Source organism: Perca fluviatilis, chromosome 13 (assembly GCF_010015445.1).
Source record: "Perca fluviatilis chromosome 13, GENO_Pfluv_1.0, whole genome shotgun sequence".
NCBI classification, from domain to species: domain Eukaryota; kingdom Metazoa; phylum Chordata; class Actinopteri; order Perciformes; family Percidae; genus Perca; species Perca fluviatilis.
In genome coordinates, this window is record NC_053124.1 from 7,590,482 (window position 1) to 7,612,276 (window position 21,795).

Here is a 21,795-nt window from a genome sequence, read left to right on the forward strand (position 1 = left end):
CCTGTCCCGCACTATCTGCCGTGTGCTGAATTGCTGCGGAGCTCTCCGTCGTCCGTCAAAAATAGAAGCTCTGCGTATCTACAGCGGAGGGCTGCGGACTGACGGAACTGGGACGGAGTCGGGACGCAGACGTTCCGCAGTCTGTGGAAATACACAGATTGACTTTAATGGAAACCTAATGACTCCGTCGATGTTCCGGAGACGTTCCGCATCCAGTGGAAATTGACGGTTAGGGTTATAGACTACAACCCATAAACAACAGACCAAGCTTGGTATCCAGTGATGCTGTCCCAGGCCTTGTACTGCAGCGTTTTCAGTTAGATTGAGATCTGGTCAAGAGGATTTTACTCTTTGGTCCTTAGTTAGCTTGAGGATTTGCGTTCTTGGGAATATTCTAGTTCCCGACCCATTTCATTGATCTTGATAACATCCAATCATGGCAGAAACATGACAGATTCCTTCTGGGGATGAGATGGCACTGGCTTTTGATGGAACTCAGCTGCAGTGATTTAAAGTCTCTCCACTCCAGGCTTATCTCTGTGGCCTTGTCAAACTAGATGAGCGTACCACAAGGTTTACAATTCTACATTAATTATAGTTGGGTGATATTGACCAGCTGCTGTCATCTGTTATGTCTGCAATAGGATCTATAAAATCTGAAGTTATGTTGAATTCTATTCACCTGTACAAAAGTCTTGAGAGCTACATTTACCAGTGAATAAGTGTATGGGGAATATACTTGTAATCTGTAGACTGTACTGGGGAAAGGCATTCAAAATGGTCAGAGACAGAGATAATGTACATATCATTACAAATTACATTACATTTCTTTTACACTAGGTCAGTTTCACCAAAGCAGTTGTAACTCTTCTTTCTTTTTCCTTTTAATTATTTACATGCTGTGTAATGAACCCCATGCTGAATCGTGGGAATTTCTCCTATATCGGTTTATAAAACATCTCCGTAACTAGATTGAACGGACTGACTGATTTCTTTGTCCATCAACAAACAAGTCAGCTGCATAAAAAGCAAAACGAAAAAAATTGGAGAACTTTTTTGTAATTGGGAGTTTGCTCCACTCAGTTGCGATATTATTCATCGTTTTTATTCCGTTGTGGCCTCTTGCCCGCATTATGCCATGCATAAACAAAGCCTATCATCCTAACTGGTCCAATTTTTAAATTGACAACTCCTTCTCATAAATGCCCTAACCGTCCGAGGAACGTACAGTCGATTCATCACTTAGTATGTAAGCAGCAGCAACAGGCTCAAGGCTATGCTGCAGTGATTCACTGCTGTCCTGACGGGTAACTGGGTGTATGGAAAACTACAGCTTGTTTGTGTCGGAGGGACTCTATTTCAGTTTTTTATGAAATCACAGATGCGGAATCATCAAACAAAGTCCAATTTAGCAGTGTACTGTGGCTGTCCATTGGCTGGTGTGTCTTTGAGATGTTTTGTTGTAGACATCAACAGCAACATCAATCAATTTTTTTCATGTTGGAAGTGCTGAGTCAGGCACATTGTGCAGGACCCTCTTCATCTCTCAGCACTTTGAAGCCCTTTGAGGTATGTGTGTGTGTGTGTGTGTGTGTGTGTGTGTGTGTGTGTTTTTTTATATATATATATATATATATATATATATATATATATATATATATATATATATATATATATATATATAAAAATTAATCAAAGTGTAGTTGTGAAATCAATGCCGAGTCAAACTAATCTAACTATAAAGGGAAATTAGCATCAGGCACCAGCCAATGGCGGGTACTTTTTTAAAGTGGCGGGTGACTTTGCCTTGTATAACCGCCGCAGTGGCATCTTGGGCGGTGGTAAGCACCGGAAAAAAGCCGTGGTGGCGCTGCAAAATGGCGTCGGGAAGGAACTTGTTTTAGTCGTGAACCAGAAGTCGTGAACTCATTTGATTGGTTTTCAGCGCTAGGCCGTGACACATATGGCTGAGCTGAGGTACAGACGGAAGGAAAATTATCGGTTAAAAGAATGTGGCGACATAGCCCCGGTGTTAAGAGGCCCGCCGCGGAGTCAGCAGTAGTTATCAATGTACAAACTGTTGAGGGTAAAGAAAAAGAGAAGGTACTTTTCGAACAAGTGGCGCATTGATGACGAAGGGAAAACGAGGGAATGGTTAGCCTACCTTCCCGACGATCAGTCCATGCATTGTACTGTCAAACCTACGCGTTAGAAAATGCCAACAATTTGTTCGTTAGAGGAACAGCCAACCGTAAATTAGAGGCAATAGAAGACCACGGCTTTTTTTTCACATCACTTTTTATTTGCCTATATTAATAAAATATGTATTAATAATAAAACATTATGTATTGCAGCAATTCAAAATATGCTAGTGCACTTTCTTTTATAAATTTGAATTCCAGAAAAAGTGGCTGGTAAAAAATATAAGTGGCTGGTAAAATTGGGCATCCACCAGCCACTGTGGCTGTTAATTTCCCACCCTGCGCCCCACACATTGGATTTTTTGTTTATTCAGCTGGTTGCCTTTTCACTATCTGCAATGTTGTATATGACATTAAAGTACTATATTTACTATTTTTAGAATATCTCCACAACGCCAGCGGTCCAGAGACTTTAATTTGCCTCCGCTTGGTTACTGTTTTAACTTTCCAACGAGCTTTGCTGCAATTGTATCCCTTTTGAGAAGCATCGTAATCCAACTTACTATCAAACTTCATACAACAATGAATGTCTTCTGTGATTATTTATCCATTAATTAATATTAAAAGGAATTGTTGTTGCCGTTCTTGCAATCCTAGTATCAATAAATCTGTGCTGTTTGGGCAGCAACCGAAATAATGAGTAGAATATTGTGAGTGTAATGAATAATGTGTAGATTTTACTCTGCTAAACAAGGTTAAAGATGAATTTGACTGAATGCATTTATTTATTTCAAAATTTCTATATCGTGATCGTCAAATCTTTCGGCCCCGATAATCATGTAGTGCAAATCTGAAATCGTGACTGCCCCATGCGGAAGTGTAAATTTGTTTATTTGGATCCCCATTAGCCTAAGCATAAGCTAGAAGGTATTCTTCCTGGGGTACTGCAGTCTATGTTGTGATGATACCATTTTCAAAATCACATTTAACATAATACACAAACATAAGACAGTACATCACATTGCACAAACACTTCACAAAATAGAACTCATATATTTACGACCAAATGGCCGTGCCCCTAGCTATTACTTGGAACTTTGCCATTATTTAAATACTGGCTTATATATGAGAATTTTATAACACTGGTTTAGCATGGGATTTGGTGTTTCCCCAGAATAGACCTTGGGAAGCTGAACATCTGCATTAAAAGCCTGAATATTTCTACTGTATGTATGTTATGTTCAACTGCCTTACATATATAGTCAATCAAAATGGCCAAAATCATTCCTATTAGTTGTGAATAACAGCGATTGAACCTCACATGATTTTTAATAAACGGCCAGTATCTATAGCCTTGAGCTGCTCTTTTCTTTGATTTACATGTTGAGTATGGTGCTGTATGGTGGTGGAAGGCTTTGGAGATTAATTCAAACATGCCTTTCCCTTTTAGTCTGTCTACCTCTGGAGATCTATCTACAAGCTAATGAAGTTCAGATTCTCTCTTACCTCCTTTAAGTCATCTTCCAGCACGTGTTGTCTTCCCGTCAACCTTGGGGAAAAAAACACTTTTTGACGCCTTTTTTTCAGTTTGTTTTTGCTTTTTCCGTTTTAAATTGTTAAATTTTTCTTCTACACATTTTCACCGCTCATTTCTACGTCCCATATTTTGTGATATAAAACAAAAATTGAAAACGGGTCAATTTGACCCGAAGTCAACACAAGGGTTAACTGTGAACATGCAATCATCACACAATGGCCACATGCAGGCATGTCCTCCCATACAGAATGATTATTTCTGCTTTCACAGACTATTGCAACATGCTGTATGCTATCAGCCGCATCCTCCTTTGCCCTTTTTTAAAGATGATCTTTTGGGCTTTTTCCGCCTTTATTTTGACAGGACAGCTAGGAGAGAGGGGGAAGACATGCAGGAAATTGTCACAGGTCGGATTTGAACCCTGGACCTCTGCATCGAGGCATAAGCCTCTCAGTATATGTGCGCCTGTTCTACCCACTGATCCAACCTGGCCACTCCTTTTGCCCTTTTTTAGTGTCCGAACACAGCTTAGAATTTCCAATTTATAAGAAGACATTTTTTGGACTAGTGTGTACTTGCCTTGTCATCAGTGAGATGAGCACTATAGAGATATTCTTAGGACTTCATTAAGCTCTGATATGTGCTAGGGCTGCTCGATTATGGTCAAAAAAAATCGCAATCAATTATTTTGGTCAATATTGAAATCAGGATTATGTAAAACGATTACTCATTGGTTTTTGGAAAGATGTTGCATTTATTGCATTTATAAACTTAAACAGTTGACAAATTAACAGTGAAAACACTTTGAAATTTCCCTTAATACTCTTCCCGTTTTGAACGTTTTTCTTTTTCTTTTCGTAAACGTAATGTGCAAAGTAATTGTTTTATATTTTTATTTTATATGACAGGGACAGTGCATAGAAATAATAATTTCTGTAAATATGCCAAAATTAGCCAAAAGGCTAGGTTTTATCTGCAGTCCCTGGCCAGGTGTTCCAATAGGCTCCTTTTAAAAAAAAAAAAAAAAAAAAAAAAATAAAAAAATAAAAAAATAATAAATTAAATAAATAAATAAATAAAAAAAAAATATATAAAAAAAAAAAATAAATAAATAAATAAAATACAATAAAAAATATACAATGATAGGCATCCTAACATGAGCACAATATAAAAAATATGAATACATGTACTGCAGATAAAATCATTCTTGTCTTGTATACAACTAAAATGTATATGTGTGTATATATGTGTGTGTGTGTGTGTATATGTATATATATATATATATATATATATATATATAATGTGTATATGTGTGTGCATCTTCACATACTTCACACACTATGAATCAGGTTGATGTTCAGCCATAAAAGAAGGGGTCCTCTAATGGGAGATTGTTTCGCTATAATTGCTCTGAGACTCAGTTTTAAGAACTGTGAAGTCTACAGCTATCCACTCGCCTTGATGGGGGTGATAAGCTATTAATTACAGTGGTGTATGTGCATACAGGGAGGTGAACTTTACTAGTGTTGTAGGGGAAGCAGGGACACAGTGCGGTCAGTAAGTGTACTGGACAGTGACGCATTTCCAATTGTGTCACATTGGGTTTGAAATAAAACAATAACTATGAGGTGTAAGTGCTGACATCCAGTTTTAAGGGTGCTTTGGGGCGTTCACATCCATCGTTAAGTGAGCAGGACCCGTTGCCCTTTTTATCGCCCCCCCCTCCCCCAATTTCAGAATAATGCAGCACGGCAGTGATCCCAGACATACAGAGTCTTTTGCTGAAGGCAAAAAAGATTTATCAATGTCTTCTTCCGGTAACCACACCAAAAATCATTTTCCCCCACAGACCAACATTATGAAAGGGAAGTCTGTAAAACTGTCAACCGGACACCTCCAACTGCAAACAAGATAAATGATGACTCTGTATTATGAGTTTTAAAATATGATTATTTTTAATGTGCAAAACTTTCACAGAGCCCCGAAGTTTAATGGGCCAAGCGGGACTGAGCAGGGAGGAGCAACTAATGTCCAGTGGGCCGCACAATGTGGAAGCAAACTAGGAAGCGGCAATACTTTTTGTGTTTATGCGCTTGCAATTTTAATTAAAATCAACATGCGCCTTCTTGGAGTGTGTTATTTTGATATTCATCGCTATTTCTTCTCAGGCCTCCATATCCTCTCCATGATCTGCCTCCTTGTCGTACTCTGATTTTATGTGTATTTTCCCTCCAAATAAGTTCCCTATTAAAAGGTATGATTTCTTTAATGAAAAATGATGACAATTCCAGAGCTTAAAGAGCTCACATTATGCTTTTTCCCTTTCCTTAATTGTCAGTCCTTCCAGAAAAATGTTTTTTTTTTTGTGATTGTTGCGGGCAAAAATCCTTAATTATGCGGCACGTTTTCTTAAAAAATGCGATGGAATATGTGGGATATTTATGCAATTTTATGCGATGAAATTGCGGGAACTTGCAAAAATTGCGGGAACTTGCAAAAACTGCGGTTTGATGAAAAAGAGAAAAAAGTGATTTCCCAACACCCTGCTTTTTTTTAATTAATTTTTTTTACTTTATTTAAAAAAATAGTTTAAAGATATTCAGTCATTGCAATACGTAAACAAATAAGATACAAAATATATACAAATAATATAATATGAAAGTAAAAATAAAAGTAATCGTCTAAACAGCGGGAAATAAAAGATACAAAACTTTCAAAAATCGTTATTATAGACAGCAGGAGCACTTAAACACAGAAATTTGAGTAGACATCAGATATTAAGATAGCTTTCTGATACCAACTTAAGAGACTCAAATTCAACCTCCAACACCTGCTTTTCGATGATGTTCACGTCGCGTAATTACGTCACTTCATAATGTTCCCATGGCAACAGGGGAAAATGGCTGCTCTTGTGTGAAGTAAACGCAACATTTTTCAACTTTCTGCTAAGATATGACTTTTTTGCAACTAAAATGCAGGGATTATGAAATCATGCAAGCCCCCTATTTGCGCGGAAATCTGCAATTTATGCGGCGAAAGTGCGGCGTATTTGAAAAAATGCGGGCCCCGCATAAATATGCAGACTTTGGCTGATTATGCATTGAATTATGCGATCGCATAATCACGTTTTGCTGGAGGGACTGAATTGTGTTGTAGAACTTTTTTGTGCATGTAATAGGTGTACAAAGTGAAAAAGCCCAAAGTCCCCCCCAAAGGGACTTATCATCTCCAACAGAAAACACTGTTCACCAACTGCTCCAAACGGCTCTATTGTAGTCCAGCCTTTACTTCAGAGACAGACGCGCGCCATTTTTGCGTCACTTTGTAACAAATGTTATAATGCTCGCCTAGCTGCTAATGTGGCACGCCCTCAAACCAAGCTAGTTAGAGCGGAGGCCCGAAGTTACTAGTTACTGCGCATGTGCGACTCCCAACAAAGATGGTACAGAAGTGAGATGCCTCACTCTGTAGCTAAAACAGAAAGCTCAACACAGGGTGAAAAGAGGAGCTGCAGCAATGAGCAGTACGACAAAAATATGGTGTTTTTAGAAAATTGAACCATGTAAACCTATTCTGGTACAACCTCTAAATAAAATGATGAACCTGAAAATTAGCATAATATAAGCTCTTTGACTACCCTTGGAGAATTATTAAGCAGGAGACTTTAGCAAGGAGAGAAAGAGAGGAGTTGAAATGCCAAGAAGGTCCTCAGTCAGACTCGATCCATGGACATTGCAAATACATAGACAACATCTATACTATAGCTCACTGGTACACCCCATGCCTGTTGCTTTTAGCTCAGTTGTCACTAGTATATTGTATAACATACAGTATGACATAACGGCAACAGGGCTTGGGTCAAGATTATTGTATCAAACTACTATTTCTAAAGCAAAAAATGAACTTATCAATTTTTTCACTAGACAGATACAGCATTTATGGTTGTTTTTTTGTGTGTGTAATTCTTCTTATTTTAAAGTACTAACTAAATGCCCTGCAGAAATATGTCTGAGGCGCTTTAGTAGTGTTGGAATTCATTCCCTCCTGCTCTGGGGTTGCTTCATTTTACATGCATGACTTTAGCTCCAATGCTCGGGCGCAGTGTGTATGTATTATTCAGTATGTAAGATGACTGTTAAGATGATAGTTTAACAGAATACTTCTCTGTAGGTTGCAGTAACATGAGTAAACAACTTCAGTTCTGTCTCTGGTCAATAAAAGATGCTTTTCTACGGCACACAAGAGACAGTTTGACAAAATAATTTATTTGCCCTTTAGGGAGCCAAGCACAGGCAATGTTTAACCAACCATGCAGCCATGCGTTGGCTCAAAATATTCATTATTGCTTTCTGCAATGGGGTTTGAAAGAGATGCAGCCTTTGGAGATCATTGCAGAATCTCAATGGCCACTTGAGGAGATGTGACGGAGGCAACACAAATAAGATGGCAGCAATCCACTTTGTTTTTCTATTTTCTGAGGTGTATTTCACACTTAATTGGCTGGCTACGAGAGCATGCCTGTGAGCCAGGGATGAGGTCGTGTAGGGCTTTCCAGACATTCAGATCATAGATATCTTTCTTTTGACGGAGTTAATTTCCCAAGATGCATGGCTGGATTTTGCCTTCCATAAATCCCTTTTCCTGCTAGGGGTCTTAGGTAGGATTTTCAGGCCCTCTTTTGGAAGTCTATTTACAGCAATGGACTCTTCAAATGGACTACAGAATGTTATATTTCAAAATGGAAATGGGTATGGCTGCAGTGGGACTAAAGTAGCTTCTCAATCTAATCAACCCTTTCACCATCTCATTCAGGAATGATTGATACTGAAGTGCAGAGCTTTAATCTCTTTATATATTCTTTTTCTAAAAGTAAGACTTAGGCTCTTTGTAAAATCCAAGTTTTTCCTCTAAGGATGCAGCAGCCATAATGCAATGCTACCTTAGCTGTTACAGTTCCCATTTCTCTGGAGTCAATTTAATTAGGTCCTAACATAAGTTGATCTTATTATCCCTGCTGTTAGCTCATCACAACAGCTCAATAAATGTCATTCTCTGAACATGGAAAGGTCCTATCACACCCTTAACAGCTCCAGCAATTCAAATTAATGTGATTTCCCCCAGTATATTCAATTTATATATACGCTACGTGGTCCAAAGTATGTGTACACCCACACATTACACTCTTATGTGATTACTGAACATCTTATTCCAAACCCATGGGCATTAATATGCTGCTGTAATGGCCTCCACACTCCTCTGAAGGCTTTTTTTTTTTTTTTTTTACATGGTTTGGAACCCGGCTGCAGAGATTTGCTCTTATTCTGCCATTAGTCTAAGCATTAGCCCTGCTTAAAAAAATTGTATAATTTCAATGAGGCCTCTTTGACACTGTTTACAATGCATCTTGACAAATTGGTCAGCACTAATTACAAGTGTAAACGACCTCCAAGATGCCTTCTGATCTGATCACTCAAATCACGATATCAAGGTGGTCTGGGACGCATTTGACCACACATCTTTTGAAGTGTAAACTTTAATGTGTCCTGATGAGTCCCCAACAAGGACATCACACTAAAATACATCATCAGCGCAGGACGTGGTGGTTGTTTTGGATGACCGGGCGCCAACGCTCCTTAACTTGCCCTTTGCACGACGAGTTAGACAAAGTGTTGTGTGACCGTCCATCGTTTTTTTAACCTCTGGAAGGAGATGTGTTGGATTCCGCTGACAGCGATATCTCCAGCTGTACTGACACAACCGCTCAAGTGACTGGCGAGAGTTCAGTTAAATTTTATTTATAGTATCAAATCATAACAAGAGTTATCTCAAGACACTTTACAGATAGAGTAGGTCTAGACCACACTCTATAATTTACAGAGACCCAACAATTCCAGTAATTCCCCCAAGAGCAAGCATTCAGTGGGACAGGGGCGAGGAAAAACTGCCTCTTAGGCAGAAAAACTCCCTTTTAGGAAGAAACCTGGGACAGACCCAGGCTCTTGGTAGGCGGTGTCTGATGGTGCCGGTTGGGGGGGGTGATGAACAGTGGCAATAATAGTCACAATAAAGATAATGGAACTATGACTAGAAATAATAGTTGTAGTAGTTCATGGTGTAGCAGAGCGTAGCAGGAGACTGCAGGGCGTAGCAGGGCATAGCAGGGCGCGGAGCAGGACCACGGCGACAGCTGCAACCATGATTTTAGGTGCCTCCCTAATCCAAGGAAAACTGCTGGGCGAAAAAAAACATGAGGACTCCAGGGAATAAGCTCCCCAGAGCTAGGTTAGTAACAAGCATTTCTGGGACATGGATGCACACAGATGGAAAGAGAGAGGAGCTCATTGTGTCAAAGGAAGGAAGTCCCCCGGCAGTCAAAAACTATAACAGCATATTGTGGCGGTGGAGCAGGTCTGTGAGGTAGGAAGAAGCCTGATTATGGAGGGCTTTGTGGGTGAGTAGGAGGATTTTAAACTGGATACACGGGGGGGAGCTGGTGAGGATGATCGATCTGGGAGCTGCCATGGTGGCGGAGAAGAAGAAGACTGCGGTGAAGTGGAGGCGTGTGTGGGGTAAACAGTCAGGAAGTGGGGCAGACTGTACATCGTGCTGTAGGTTGACCGCTAAAAACGAGCAACCTAGTCTGTTTGGGTGAACGCCATCAGGCCGATAAAAAGAGCGACTGTATAAAAGAAATAGTCTGGCACATAACCCTCTGCACTTTTTTTTTTTTTAATGGATTAAAGCTTCAGTGCGTAACATTGTGATATTAATGAACGTCCGTTACATTCAAGCCATTGCCAAATGAGTTGCTACAAAGCTAATTAAGACTATCAGCTCAACACAACTCTCTCTGGATTTGTCATTATGGCTATGTTCAGAAGATTGGTGTCGTCACGGTGACTTTCCTGCACAGAAGCTCGAGTGAAGATAATTATCTCTTCTGAAGAGTCAATCATGTTTTTTTTAATCCTCCGTGTCCTCCTTTCATACTAGCAACTGCATGGAGTGGGGGGGGGTGGGGGTGTGTGTGCGCGATCACGGAAGGCTTGTATCATGTAGAGGCGCTGACAGTGTTGTACATAGAATTCCTCACGGGGGAGACAGAAACTACGCACTATAGCTTTACAAAGGAGATACGTGTTCAATAGTGGGCTTCAGAGGTTCTGGTAGGCGGACTTACTTTTGGACAGAGCCGATTCATCTCTTTATATGTGCGTTATCAATCTTCACATCTAAATAGCTGCAAATGAGCATATTTCCTAAAATGTCAAATTATTTCTTTAAAGAAGCTGCAGGTTAACCAAAGCAGGATATAAACTGGATTAGCATTCAGTGATTATTCCTTTTGCTTCTAAATGAATAAAAAAAATGAATCAGAATTTTTTTTATTTACATAATCTAGCACTGACTGTTGCATTGGATCTGCAATATAGCCTCATGGCGTATTTCCCTCAGCTCATTAACAACAAATGAGTTTTAATACCACTGACATGTTAATTTGAAATGTGTATGTCTCTTTCTTTTAATAGACTTCCAGTGGGTTCAAGGAGACGTTTGTGAAGTACAGCTCATGGTCTACAACCCCATGCCTTACGAATTGCGTGTGGAGAACATGGTAAGTGTAATTTATTACACTTTGTTACACTTTAAATGTACTGTAATGCCATGCTTTGAAGGAGAATCAGTGTTTGCAATGTTTGATAAATCGGAATGTTTGAATATGTAGCCACAGCTTTGTGAAAACAGAAGGTTGCTGACTTGCTTTTCTTGCAGTAGTAGTACAAACAGTCCCTCTGCAACCACCTGAGAACTGCAAGTGCTAGTGATAATGCTTTTTGTAGTCATCCTCGATAGCCTAATTATGGTCCCTTAACATCTTTTTTTTTGACAGCTTAATATCGTAACGATTGTATAAGATGGTGAGAACAAAGTTTTCTCGCTCCTGACCGTTAGAAAACATCACGAGGGAGAGGCACGGCCCCTGTAGTGCTATTACTTTTATGGTTTCACACACCATCCTGTAAGACCAGATAGGTTCTATATTGAGGTAAACCTAAGGCGATTTTGCTCTCTTTTTCTGTGCACAATACAGTTTGAAAAGAGCCATCAGACATTAGGCAGTTCAAAAATAATTGTATTTTTTAAAAGCTGATTGGAGACTGTGGCTTTTTAAATTCAGAAGGCCCTCCAACTGTACTGTCGACCTACACTTGTGCGACATCCATTTCCAATTTATGGTCTTTGTCACTCCCTTTACCACTCCTTCTCAACACACCAATTGAGCCACTTTATCAGGTTCAAGGGTGCAAAAGACTACCACATAAAGTGTTCTTCCTGCTCACTGCTGTGTCTGTTTATGAATGCAGGGATGTGGGACAAAGTAATCATCATGCTCAATAAAAGGCCAGCAGGCGGAGGCCTACTTTCAGCTGCTAGATAACAGCGGCACACACAGAAGCTCACGCAATGTACTACCTGTCAGAAGTGATGTTGCCTTTAATTATTTGGAAAGTCGGGAACAAATTGCCGTGAAAGTTTGGTGGCAGAGTGTGAACGGAGACAGCGGCCTCTTAATTGTGGCGGCTGTCTCGGAGCTGATGCCAAATATACTTGGACAGGTCTCGCTGGTTGATTTAGCCGCCCTGCCTCGTCTGATAACGGCACATGCTGTTACAGACACAGGAAATTCATGCTGCCTCCGGTTTGGAACATCTGGAAATTGTTAAAACTGGAGGAGTAATCTCCACCAGCCAGTTGTCTCTGAGTGTGCATTTGTTTATATTATAGCTCCAGTGAATTTGCCAAATTTGTGTCTGATAAATATCGTCTGACTAGATCACAAAGTGTGGCTACAACAGAGAAATTTGCTGAATTTACTTCACGTATACAAAAGGGTGACTTTTACAATTTAAAAAAAAAAAAATACAAAAAAAAATAAAATTCAGAACTTAAAAAGCAAAATACAAATATGTTCCATAAAAGTGGGAAATGATTTATTTTTGCTCACGTTGATATAGTCTTGGGTTGATGGATCAAAATGAATCAAATAATGTATTAATTGATAAACACAAAATTACAACAACAACAATTCTGATAATCGTTAATGATTATCGTCATTCATCAAGCAAAAATTCCAAACATTTGCTACTGCTGGCTTTTACAATGTGATGATTTGTTGCTTAACATCATTGTGAAATAAATATATCTTTGGCCACCTTGGACATTCTCCTTTACCTATTCACCTACCTCCCTTACCCTCACCTCTGGCCAGCAATGCACAGTATTCAGAAAATATAGGATTATCAAACATAAATGGCAGGTTGAACAGGGCAAATAAAATAAAAGTATGTATAGACATATAGATAAATAACTAATAATAAATGATAAATAAAGATCTCCAGATGGCATTAAATCTTCAATAGCTGTATGTCATTTAAATGAACCTGTGTCTCACAGACAGATGGGCCTCTTGATCATCAGGTTGCCAGTTAAAATACATCTTTACTATTTTCTAACAGTTTTATAAACAAAGCATATATAAAAATATAGGATGACTCTAATGAGAATGCTCTATGGGCACAAAATTGCAAAAGCCTGAAGAACCTTCTTGGCCCACGCACTTGATTGAAGTGCCATCTGAAGTTCAGGGAGTTACTATACTTCTTACAATATATGAGCTGTTTGCAGAGTTGCTGCGAGGTGGTCAACCAGATGAGGTCAAATAGCGATGAGGATGTCATTAAATCCTCCCACCTACAGGTGAATTATCAGGTCACAGATGGAGGCTGAGGCCCTTCACAGCTATATGGCAGCTGGGAACCTCAGGTGGTGTTGTCAAGTCACGCAGGTAGGGACAGAGCTGCCAAGAGCTTCTCTGACAAAGTGACTGTTGGCCTGTTGGACCTTAGCAGGCATCTATCTGCTGTATATAAACCAGCTCAGACCAGAGCTAGCATCTATCTGCTGTATATAAACCAGCTCAGACCGGAGCTAGCATCTATCTGCTGTGTATATAAACCAGCTCAGACCGGAGCTAGCATCTATCTGCTGTATATAAACCAGCTCAGACCGGAGCTAGCATCTATCTGCTGTGTATATAAACCAGCTCAGACCGGAGCTAGCATCTATCTGCTGTGTATATAAACCAGCTCAGACCGGAGCTAGCATCTATCTGCTGTGTATATAAACCAGCTCAGACCGGAGCTAGCATCTATCTGCTGTATATAAACCAGCTCAGACCGGAGGAGCATCTATCTGCTGTATATAAACCAGCTCAGACCGGAGCTAGCATCTATCTGCTGTATATAAACCAGCTCAGCGACCGGCGCATCTATCTGCTGTATATAAACCAGCTCAGACCGGAGCTAGCATCTATCTGCTGTATATAAACCAGCTCAGACGGAGCTAGCATCTATCTGCTGTGTATTAACCAGCTCAGACCGGAGCTAGCATCTATCTGCTGTATATAAACCAGCTCAGACCGGAGCTAGCATCTATCTGCTGTGTATTAACCAGCTCAGACCGGAGCTAGCATCTATCTGCTGTATATAAACCAGCTCAGACCGGAGCTAGCATCTATCTGCTGTATATAAACCAGCTCAGACCGGAGCTAGCATCTATCTGCTGTATATAAACCAGCTCAGACCGGAGCTAGCATCTATCTGCTGTATATAAACCAGCTCAGACCGGAGCTAGCATCTATCTGCTGTATATTAACCAGCTCAGACCGGAGCTAGCATCTATCTGCTGTATATTAACCAGCTCAGACCGGAGCTAGCATCTATCTGCTGTATATAAACCAGCTCAGACCGGAGCTAGCATCTATCTGCTGTATATTAACCAGCTCAGACCGGAGCTAGCATCTATCTGCTGTATATTAACCAGCTCAGACCGGAGCTAGCATCTATCTGCTGTGTATATAAACCAGCTCAGACCGGAGCTAGCATCTATCTGCTGTGTATATAAACCAGCTCAGACTGAAGCACACACAAGGTCACTTTTCCATCTTCCGTCACCAAGGTGACCCTGTAGTTTGGCTCCTTCACAGTCGCCACACGACTTCAGCACTAATGCCCAGCTTTGTTTTGTGCTTTATTGATTTTCCTATAAAGTGGTGTTTTGTTTTTTAACACAATCCCCAACCCCACCCTTTTATTTTCAGATGGGTCATCGTCTGACTCTTGTGTCCCCCTTCAAACAAGTGTGGGATATTTATTTGCTTTTTCTTAAAATGACAAATCATGCTTTTAGTTTTGTCTCTTTACTGAACCTAGGTCAGCTGAGTTATTTGCAGTACATATATATTAATCACTTACTTCAGTAATAAATCAAGGAAATAATATATCATATTGTATGATTGAAATGTGTTGGTTGGAGATGAGATGGTGTTTTATTTAATGCCTAGTGTTGCAATTTTGAGCCAATTCATACTAAAATAGATTTCTGTCTTGGGACTCTGTTTTTTATTTTGTCTGGCTTTCTCTGCATGACTTTTTTTTTTGTTGCTATCAGATGTGCAGTAAGCAGAACAAAGACATAATTGTGATCATAAATGATAAATCATGCGATTATCATAACATTAGTTAAAGCAAAACAAAAGGTTAACTGCACACTGTCAGTGTTGCACTATGAAGTCAATCCAGAATCTAATCGTTATTGTAAGTGAAACAGGCTAACTAACCTTTTCAAGGCTGGATGCAAATGAACTATTTCCAATAGGTTAACACTGATACTTCTGTTATCCAATAAAGGCGAATAATGTCCTGAAGTGAGTGCAAGGAGAGTTTAAATCACAGCAGTGGCACCTCAGAGGCCCAGCTCTTCGGCAGCCTTCCCTCTAGTGAGGTAGTGTCTGCTGTTAGGGATTGATGCAGTCATTACGTCACCTCAGTCTGCCTCGTGCAGCCAGGCAGTGTGTACTGGGAATGTAAATAAAGTTATTCTAATGGGGGCATGAGTGAACAGTCAAAGAAAACGTTAAAGCCACATGAAGGGCTTTTCTGACTACAAATGAGACTTGGGTGATATGGTCAGGTTTTGTCATTGCAGGCAATTTGACAAGTATACGGTGTCATTCAATTGTATTCATTAATAAAAACATTTTTTAACATAGACTATTGCATTTGACATCACAGCCTGTAAGAAACCACACTATTCTCGGCCTGCTGAGTTAGCTAGTTTCACATGAGAAAGTCTATTATAAGTCTATTATTTGTGTGAGTATGTATATAGTATATATGTGTATATATATGTGTGTGTGTGTGTGTGTGTGTGTGTGTATATATATATATATACATTATACTAATTTTCAGGTTCATAATTGTATTTAGAGGTTGTACCAGAATAGGTTTACGTGGTTTAATTTTCAAAAAACACCATATTTTTGTTGTACTGCACATTGCTGCAGCTCCTCTTTTCACCCTGTGTGTTGAGCTCTCTGTTTTAGCTACAAAGTGAGACATCTCACTTCTGTCCCATCTTTGTTGGGAGTCGCACATGCGCAGTAGCTAGGTAAGGACTGCTAGCTTGTCAGTTGCAGAGTATGAGGGAGTGCCACGCTAGCAGCTAGGCGAGCATTATAACGTGTGTTATGAAGTGACCACGTTTGTCTCTGAAGTAAAGGCTGGACTACAATAGAGCTGTTTGGAGCAGTTTGTGAACAGTGTTTTCTGTTGGAGATGGTAAGTCCCTTTGGGGGGGACTTTGGGCTTTTTCACGTTGTAAACCTATAACATGCACAAAAAAGATATAACACAATAAAGGGAAGGGAAAAGACCAAAAAGCATAATATGAGCACTTTAACAGATGCTACAGAGATTGGCAATTGAAACTGACATGTTGAGGGAGAAAACTATAGAAGAAGAGACCTATTGTTGTGGTTAAGGTTGGAGCCGAGAGTTCACAAGGCTTTGCAGTGATTGTTATAAATGATGCAACTATAGCTGCGTGACTGTCGGGATGGCGAGGTTCGTTGGTGTCAGGATCGGTCAGTCAGTCCACCACTTTGGTCCAGACTGAAATATGTCAAAAACTGGATGGATTAACCTGGATTATTACCTAGAGGATAAATTCAACAACTTCATCTAGCACCATTCACAAGTAGAGCTGTAACAATTCCATATTTTTGCTGTACAATTAACTATCTCAGAAATAATAGCGATTAACAATATAATTGTCTCTTTCAGTATTATATATATATATATATATATATATATATATATATATATATATAATATATATATATATATACATACATACATACATACATACATACATACATACATACCCGATTCCCAAAAAGTTGGGACACTGTACAATTGTGAATAAAAACAGAATGCAATGATGTGGAAGTGTCAAATTTCAATATTTTATTCAGAATACAACATAGATGACATATCAAATGTTTAAACTGAGAAAATGTATCACTTTAAGGGAACAATAAGTTGATTTTAAATTTCATGGCATCAACGCATCTCAAAAAAGTTGGGACAAGGCCATGTTTACCACTGTGTGGCATCCCCTCTTCTTTTTATAACAGACTGCAAACGTCTGGGGACTGAGGAGACAAGTTACTCAGGTTTATGAATAGGAATGTTGTCCCATTCTGGTCTAATACAGGCTTCTAGTTGCTCAACTGTCTTAGGTCTTCTTTGTCGCACCTTCCTCTTTATGATGCGCCAAATGTTTTCTATGGGTGAAAGATCTGGACTGCAGGCTGACCATTTCAGTAACCGGATCCTTCTTCTATGCAGCCATGACATTGTGATTGATGCAGTATGTGGTCTGGCATTGTCATGTTGGAAAATGCAAGGTCTTCCCTGAAAGAGACGACGTCTGGATTGGAGCATATGTTGTTCTAGAGCTTAGATATAACTGTCAGCATCGATGGTGCCTTTCCAGATGTGTAGGCTGCCCATGCCACGCGCACTCATGCAACCCCATACCATCAGAGATGCAGGCTTCTGAACTGAGCGCTGATAACAACTTGGGTTGTCCTTGTCCTCTTTAGTCCGGATGACATGGCGTCCCAGCTTTCCAAAATGAACTTCAAATTTTGATTCGTCTGACCACAGAACACTTTTCCACTTTGACACAGTCCATTTTAAATGATCCTTGGCCCAGAGAAAACGTCTGCGCTTCTGGATCCTGTTTAGATACGGCTTCTTTTTTGACCTATAGAGTTTTAGCTGGCAACGGCGAATGGCACGGTGGATTGTGTTCACCGACAACGTTTTCTGGAAGTATTCCTGAGCCCATGTTGTGATTTCCATTACAGCATCATTCCTGTATGTGATGCAGTGCCGTCTGAGGGCCCGAAGATCACGGGCATCCAGTATGGTTTTCCGGCCTTGACCCTTACACACAGAGATTGTTCCAGATTCTCTGAATCTTTGGATGATATTATGCACTGTAGATGATGATAACTTCAAACTCTTTGCGATTTTTCTCTGAGAAACTCCTTTCTGATATTGCTCCACTATTTTTCGCCACAGCATTGGGGGAATTGGTGATCCTCTGCCCATCTTGACTTCTGAGAGACACTGCCACTCTGAGAGGTTCTTTTTTTGCCAATTGACATAATGAGTTGCAAATTGGTCCTCTAGCTGTTCCTTATCTGTACATTTAACTTTTCCGGTCTCTTATTGCTACCTGTCCCAACTTTTTTGGAATGTGTAGCTCTCATGACATCCAAAATGAGCCAATATTTGGCATGACATTACAAAATGTCTCACTTTCAACATTCAATATGTTATCTATATTCTATTGTGAATTAAATATAAGTTTATGAGATTTGTAAATTATTCCATTCCTTTTTTACTCACAATTTGTACAGTGTCCCAACTTTTTTGGAATCGGGTTTGTATATATATATTTATTTATTTATTACTTTTTTAAAACAAATGAAAGTTTTGAATGAATACCAGGATACATCTTTTAGTGATATCACTGTGACCAAGATACTGTAAGTACACACTCTATGAAGTAAACCACGCCTCAGTACAATGGATATAAGTGATGGCCAAAACTGTGAAAACAGGACCCAAGTTGAAGGAAACCAGAATTATCCTTTGAGCAATTCTTTTATATAATTGGTATTTCTACATTTACTACAAACACTTTTATTAAAGGGCTCAGAATTACCCACTGGACAGCCAGCTCGAGATGGCATGGAATACTCTGGTCTCTGCAATGCCCTGTGAGAATTTGGATAGCTGAATTTAAAACCTGTCTGATCCCTCGTCCTTCTACGTTGTGATCTGTAGGACTTATTTCCAATCACTTCTCAGGCTCACATGGCTCTCAAGTGGCTATTTACCATGGAGAGCAATTTTCTCCAATGGGAATGGCCACGTCATGCTGACAACAATTTAATCTTCAAAACATCATGGGTAGATTAAGATGGGGAATCACATGAAACCGTTGGAGAGGTACTTCACTGAACTCTAACTGGAGAATCGGTCAGCATCACGTCCCTCTGCTTTTTTTAAAGGGAAAACTGAGAAAGAACGAGGGCAGTGTTTGCATGCGTTGCACAAACAGTCAAATGAGAACCGAGAGTTTTTACCTTTCTATTGGTTTGAAACGGCTGTTTCCAGTTTTTTCTGACTTTTGAAAAATCTGAAAGCTGTACAAAACATTGTCACTATGGTGCTCTTTGTGATGGGAGTTTTTTTTTCTTTTCTAGGAAGCAAGTTTTTACACTTTCATTCTTTGCTGAACCAGATTGACAGGTGGAAAATAAACTTTTCGCTTAATGATCGCAAAGAAACATTTACAGCTATGGCCCTATTTCATGCTTGTGCTAACACAGATTCCAGGTTTTTCACAATCGTTTTTTTTTTTTATTCTCATCTTTGTATTTCAACTGGCTCATGCCATCATTTGCCAAGAACGTTTTAGTTTTTCAGTTTGTGATAGTTTGGTTTTTCCTTCTACATATATTATACTGCTATATTTTCTTATTTTCAGGGTTTGCTGACATCTGGAGTGGAGTTTGAATCCCTGCCTGCTGCGCTGTCCCTGCCTGCAGAGTCTGGCCTGTACCCCGTCACTCTGGTTGGCGTCCCACGTACAGCTGGCAACATCACCGTCAATGGTAAATCCATCTGAAAACCGATTTAGAATTCCAGTACTCAGTAGGGGTGGTACGGTTCACAAAACCCACGGTTCGGTTCGTATCACGGTTTTAGGGTCACGGTTTTCGGTTCTGTACGGTTCTTGTTATTTTTTCTTTTAATCTTTAACACTCCAGAATATACTTCAGCATATGATATATAGCTAAAATTAGCATATTGAATGCATGTTGCACAAAACATGCACACAGTGGCAGTTCTATATATCGTTTTATTTCATCATAGGTACCATGAAATCCAAAATGTTCCCACACACCAGACTATAAACGACGCTGGCGCATCCTACAGCTCTGGGCAGCCTCTCTCCCACTTGACATTTCTGCATGTGACGTGACGTGACCTGCAGCAGCGGCACCCCACTCCACTTGAGGAGCGGTCGGCTGGGTGTCTCTCAAAAGCTGACGAAAATCTTTTAAACTGACCTTTGTCGATCTGAAATTAAGACAGATTCAGCAACTGCATGGCCTATTTCTTGCTTAAAATGTTTTCAGAAACACGTTTCAGTGAACTATTTTAGTACAATATCAGATCGTATTCTGAACGAGCCGCCATGACAGTTTGTTTTGAAATTAGGGACCAGCCAGACCCATGTGACGCGATCGTCCAATCAGCTGCCATGGGTTGCGTTTGTCACGCCCATCCCGCTCGTCATTTCCAGTTAGTGTTTTAACATAGGTGTATAAAGTGGGCACTACGGCAGTAAGAGGTTAGTGCAGCTTAACAGTGTACTGACGAACCGTGCGGTACACACATGCTCCGAACCGAGACTAGCGAACCGAGCGGTTCGGGTGTTTTTTCATGAACCGTACCATCCCTAGTACTCAGATGTTGCACAAAAAGAATGAGCCGGTTAACTATGAGAAAAAAAAAAAAAACTTTAGGCTTCTGTTCTTCAAAACATGACCCACTCATTCCCTGTATTGTGTATTTGAACCCAGGTTACCACACGTCAGTGTTTGGTGTAAACAGCGATTGCCTGTTGGAGGGCCTGCCTGCTGTGAAGACTAGTGGCTGTTTGGTGGAGGTCATTCCCTCCCTTCCTCGTCTCCAGCTCAGCACATCACTACCACGGTCAGAAACTCTCTGAATTTGTGTCTTTTCATGCTCATAATGTGTTTAACTAAACACCAACACAATATATAACAAGGGGCTACACATTTGTGTTAATGCAACATTTGGTAATGCCCACACTGTTTAAACAACTGGCTATCCGGATCATTTGACAAGTTTACAGGGGGAGTCCCTAAGTAGGACAGTGACATATTCTTCATTTCGTAGACTCTGTACTCCAGCACAATGCATATGAAATGAGACGTATCAGATTAAAGTGTTAGGTCAAAGGTTGAACTTCATTAGATAAACTGATCTAATGGGACCAACTTTTATATGAATAAATGAATTACAATCATTATATTTATACTCCTATATTCATAGGACCTTTTGGCTTCATTGTGGTCTCTTTAGTAAGTGAAACACATGCTCAATTCACTTCACCTCACATTGTTTTTATTCCGCTCATGGAAACAGACACATTTGATTATCCAACCATAAATTATTTGCTATATTCCATCACATATCCATGGCCGGAAAAGGAGATGAAGACAAAAATCTTATTGTACCAGCCCCTTTGTCATATGAGACAACAAACCGGCCAGTTAACATTCAGTTTTACAGAGAAAAGAGAGCGCGAAGACCAAGATACAAAATAATTAAAAATAATAAATAAATAAAAATAAAATACTCTTCTGGCAACTTCAATTTTTTTCTTTTCTTTATTTATTTTCTTGAACTGAAAGATATTGGTACTACCCAATAAAATTGAATTGAGGTCTGGTTGACAGACTGTACAGACAAGCACATTGCACCGTTTGGCCATAAAAATATAAAAGGGCAACGAGTCCTAAACTGTTCACATGCTGATTGATGTGAACACCCTCAAACACTGTACACGCTGAGAGTCAGCACTTTACCCTCATAGCTATTG

At 39.8% G+C, this 21,795-nt stretch overlaps 1 protein-coding gene across 4 annotated transcripts in view; it reads left to right on the forward strand.

Annotated features, from left to right (window-relative positions):
• trappc9 (trafficking protein particle complex subunit 9) overlaps positions 1 to 21,795 on the forward strand; it is a 298,975-nt gene that overhangs the window by 41,503 nt on the left and 235,677 nt on the right. For all 4 annotated transcript variants that reach the window (XM_039820002.1, XM_039820003.1, XM_039820005.1 and 1 more), the window contains 3 exons: positions 11,208 to 11,293; positions 19,648 to 19,774; positions 20,750 to 20,882. In XM_039820002.1, coding sequence (XP_039675936.1) covers positions 11,208 to 11,293; positions 19,648 to 19,774; positions 20,750 to 20,882 — 346 coding nt within the window. The remainder of the gene's footprint in view (positions 1 to 11,207; positions 11,294 to 19,647; positions 19,775 to 20,749; positions 20,883 to 21,795) is intronic.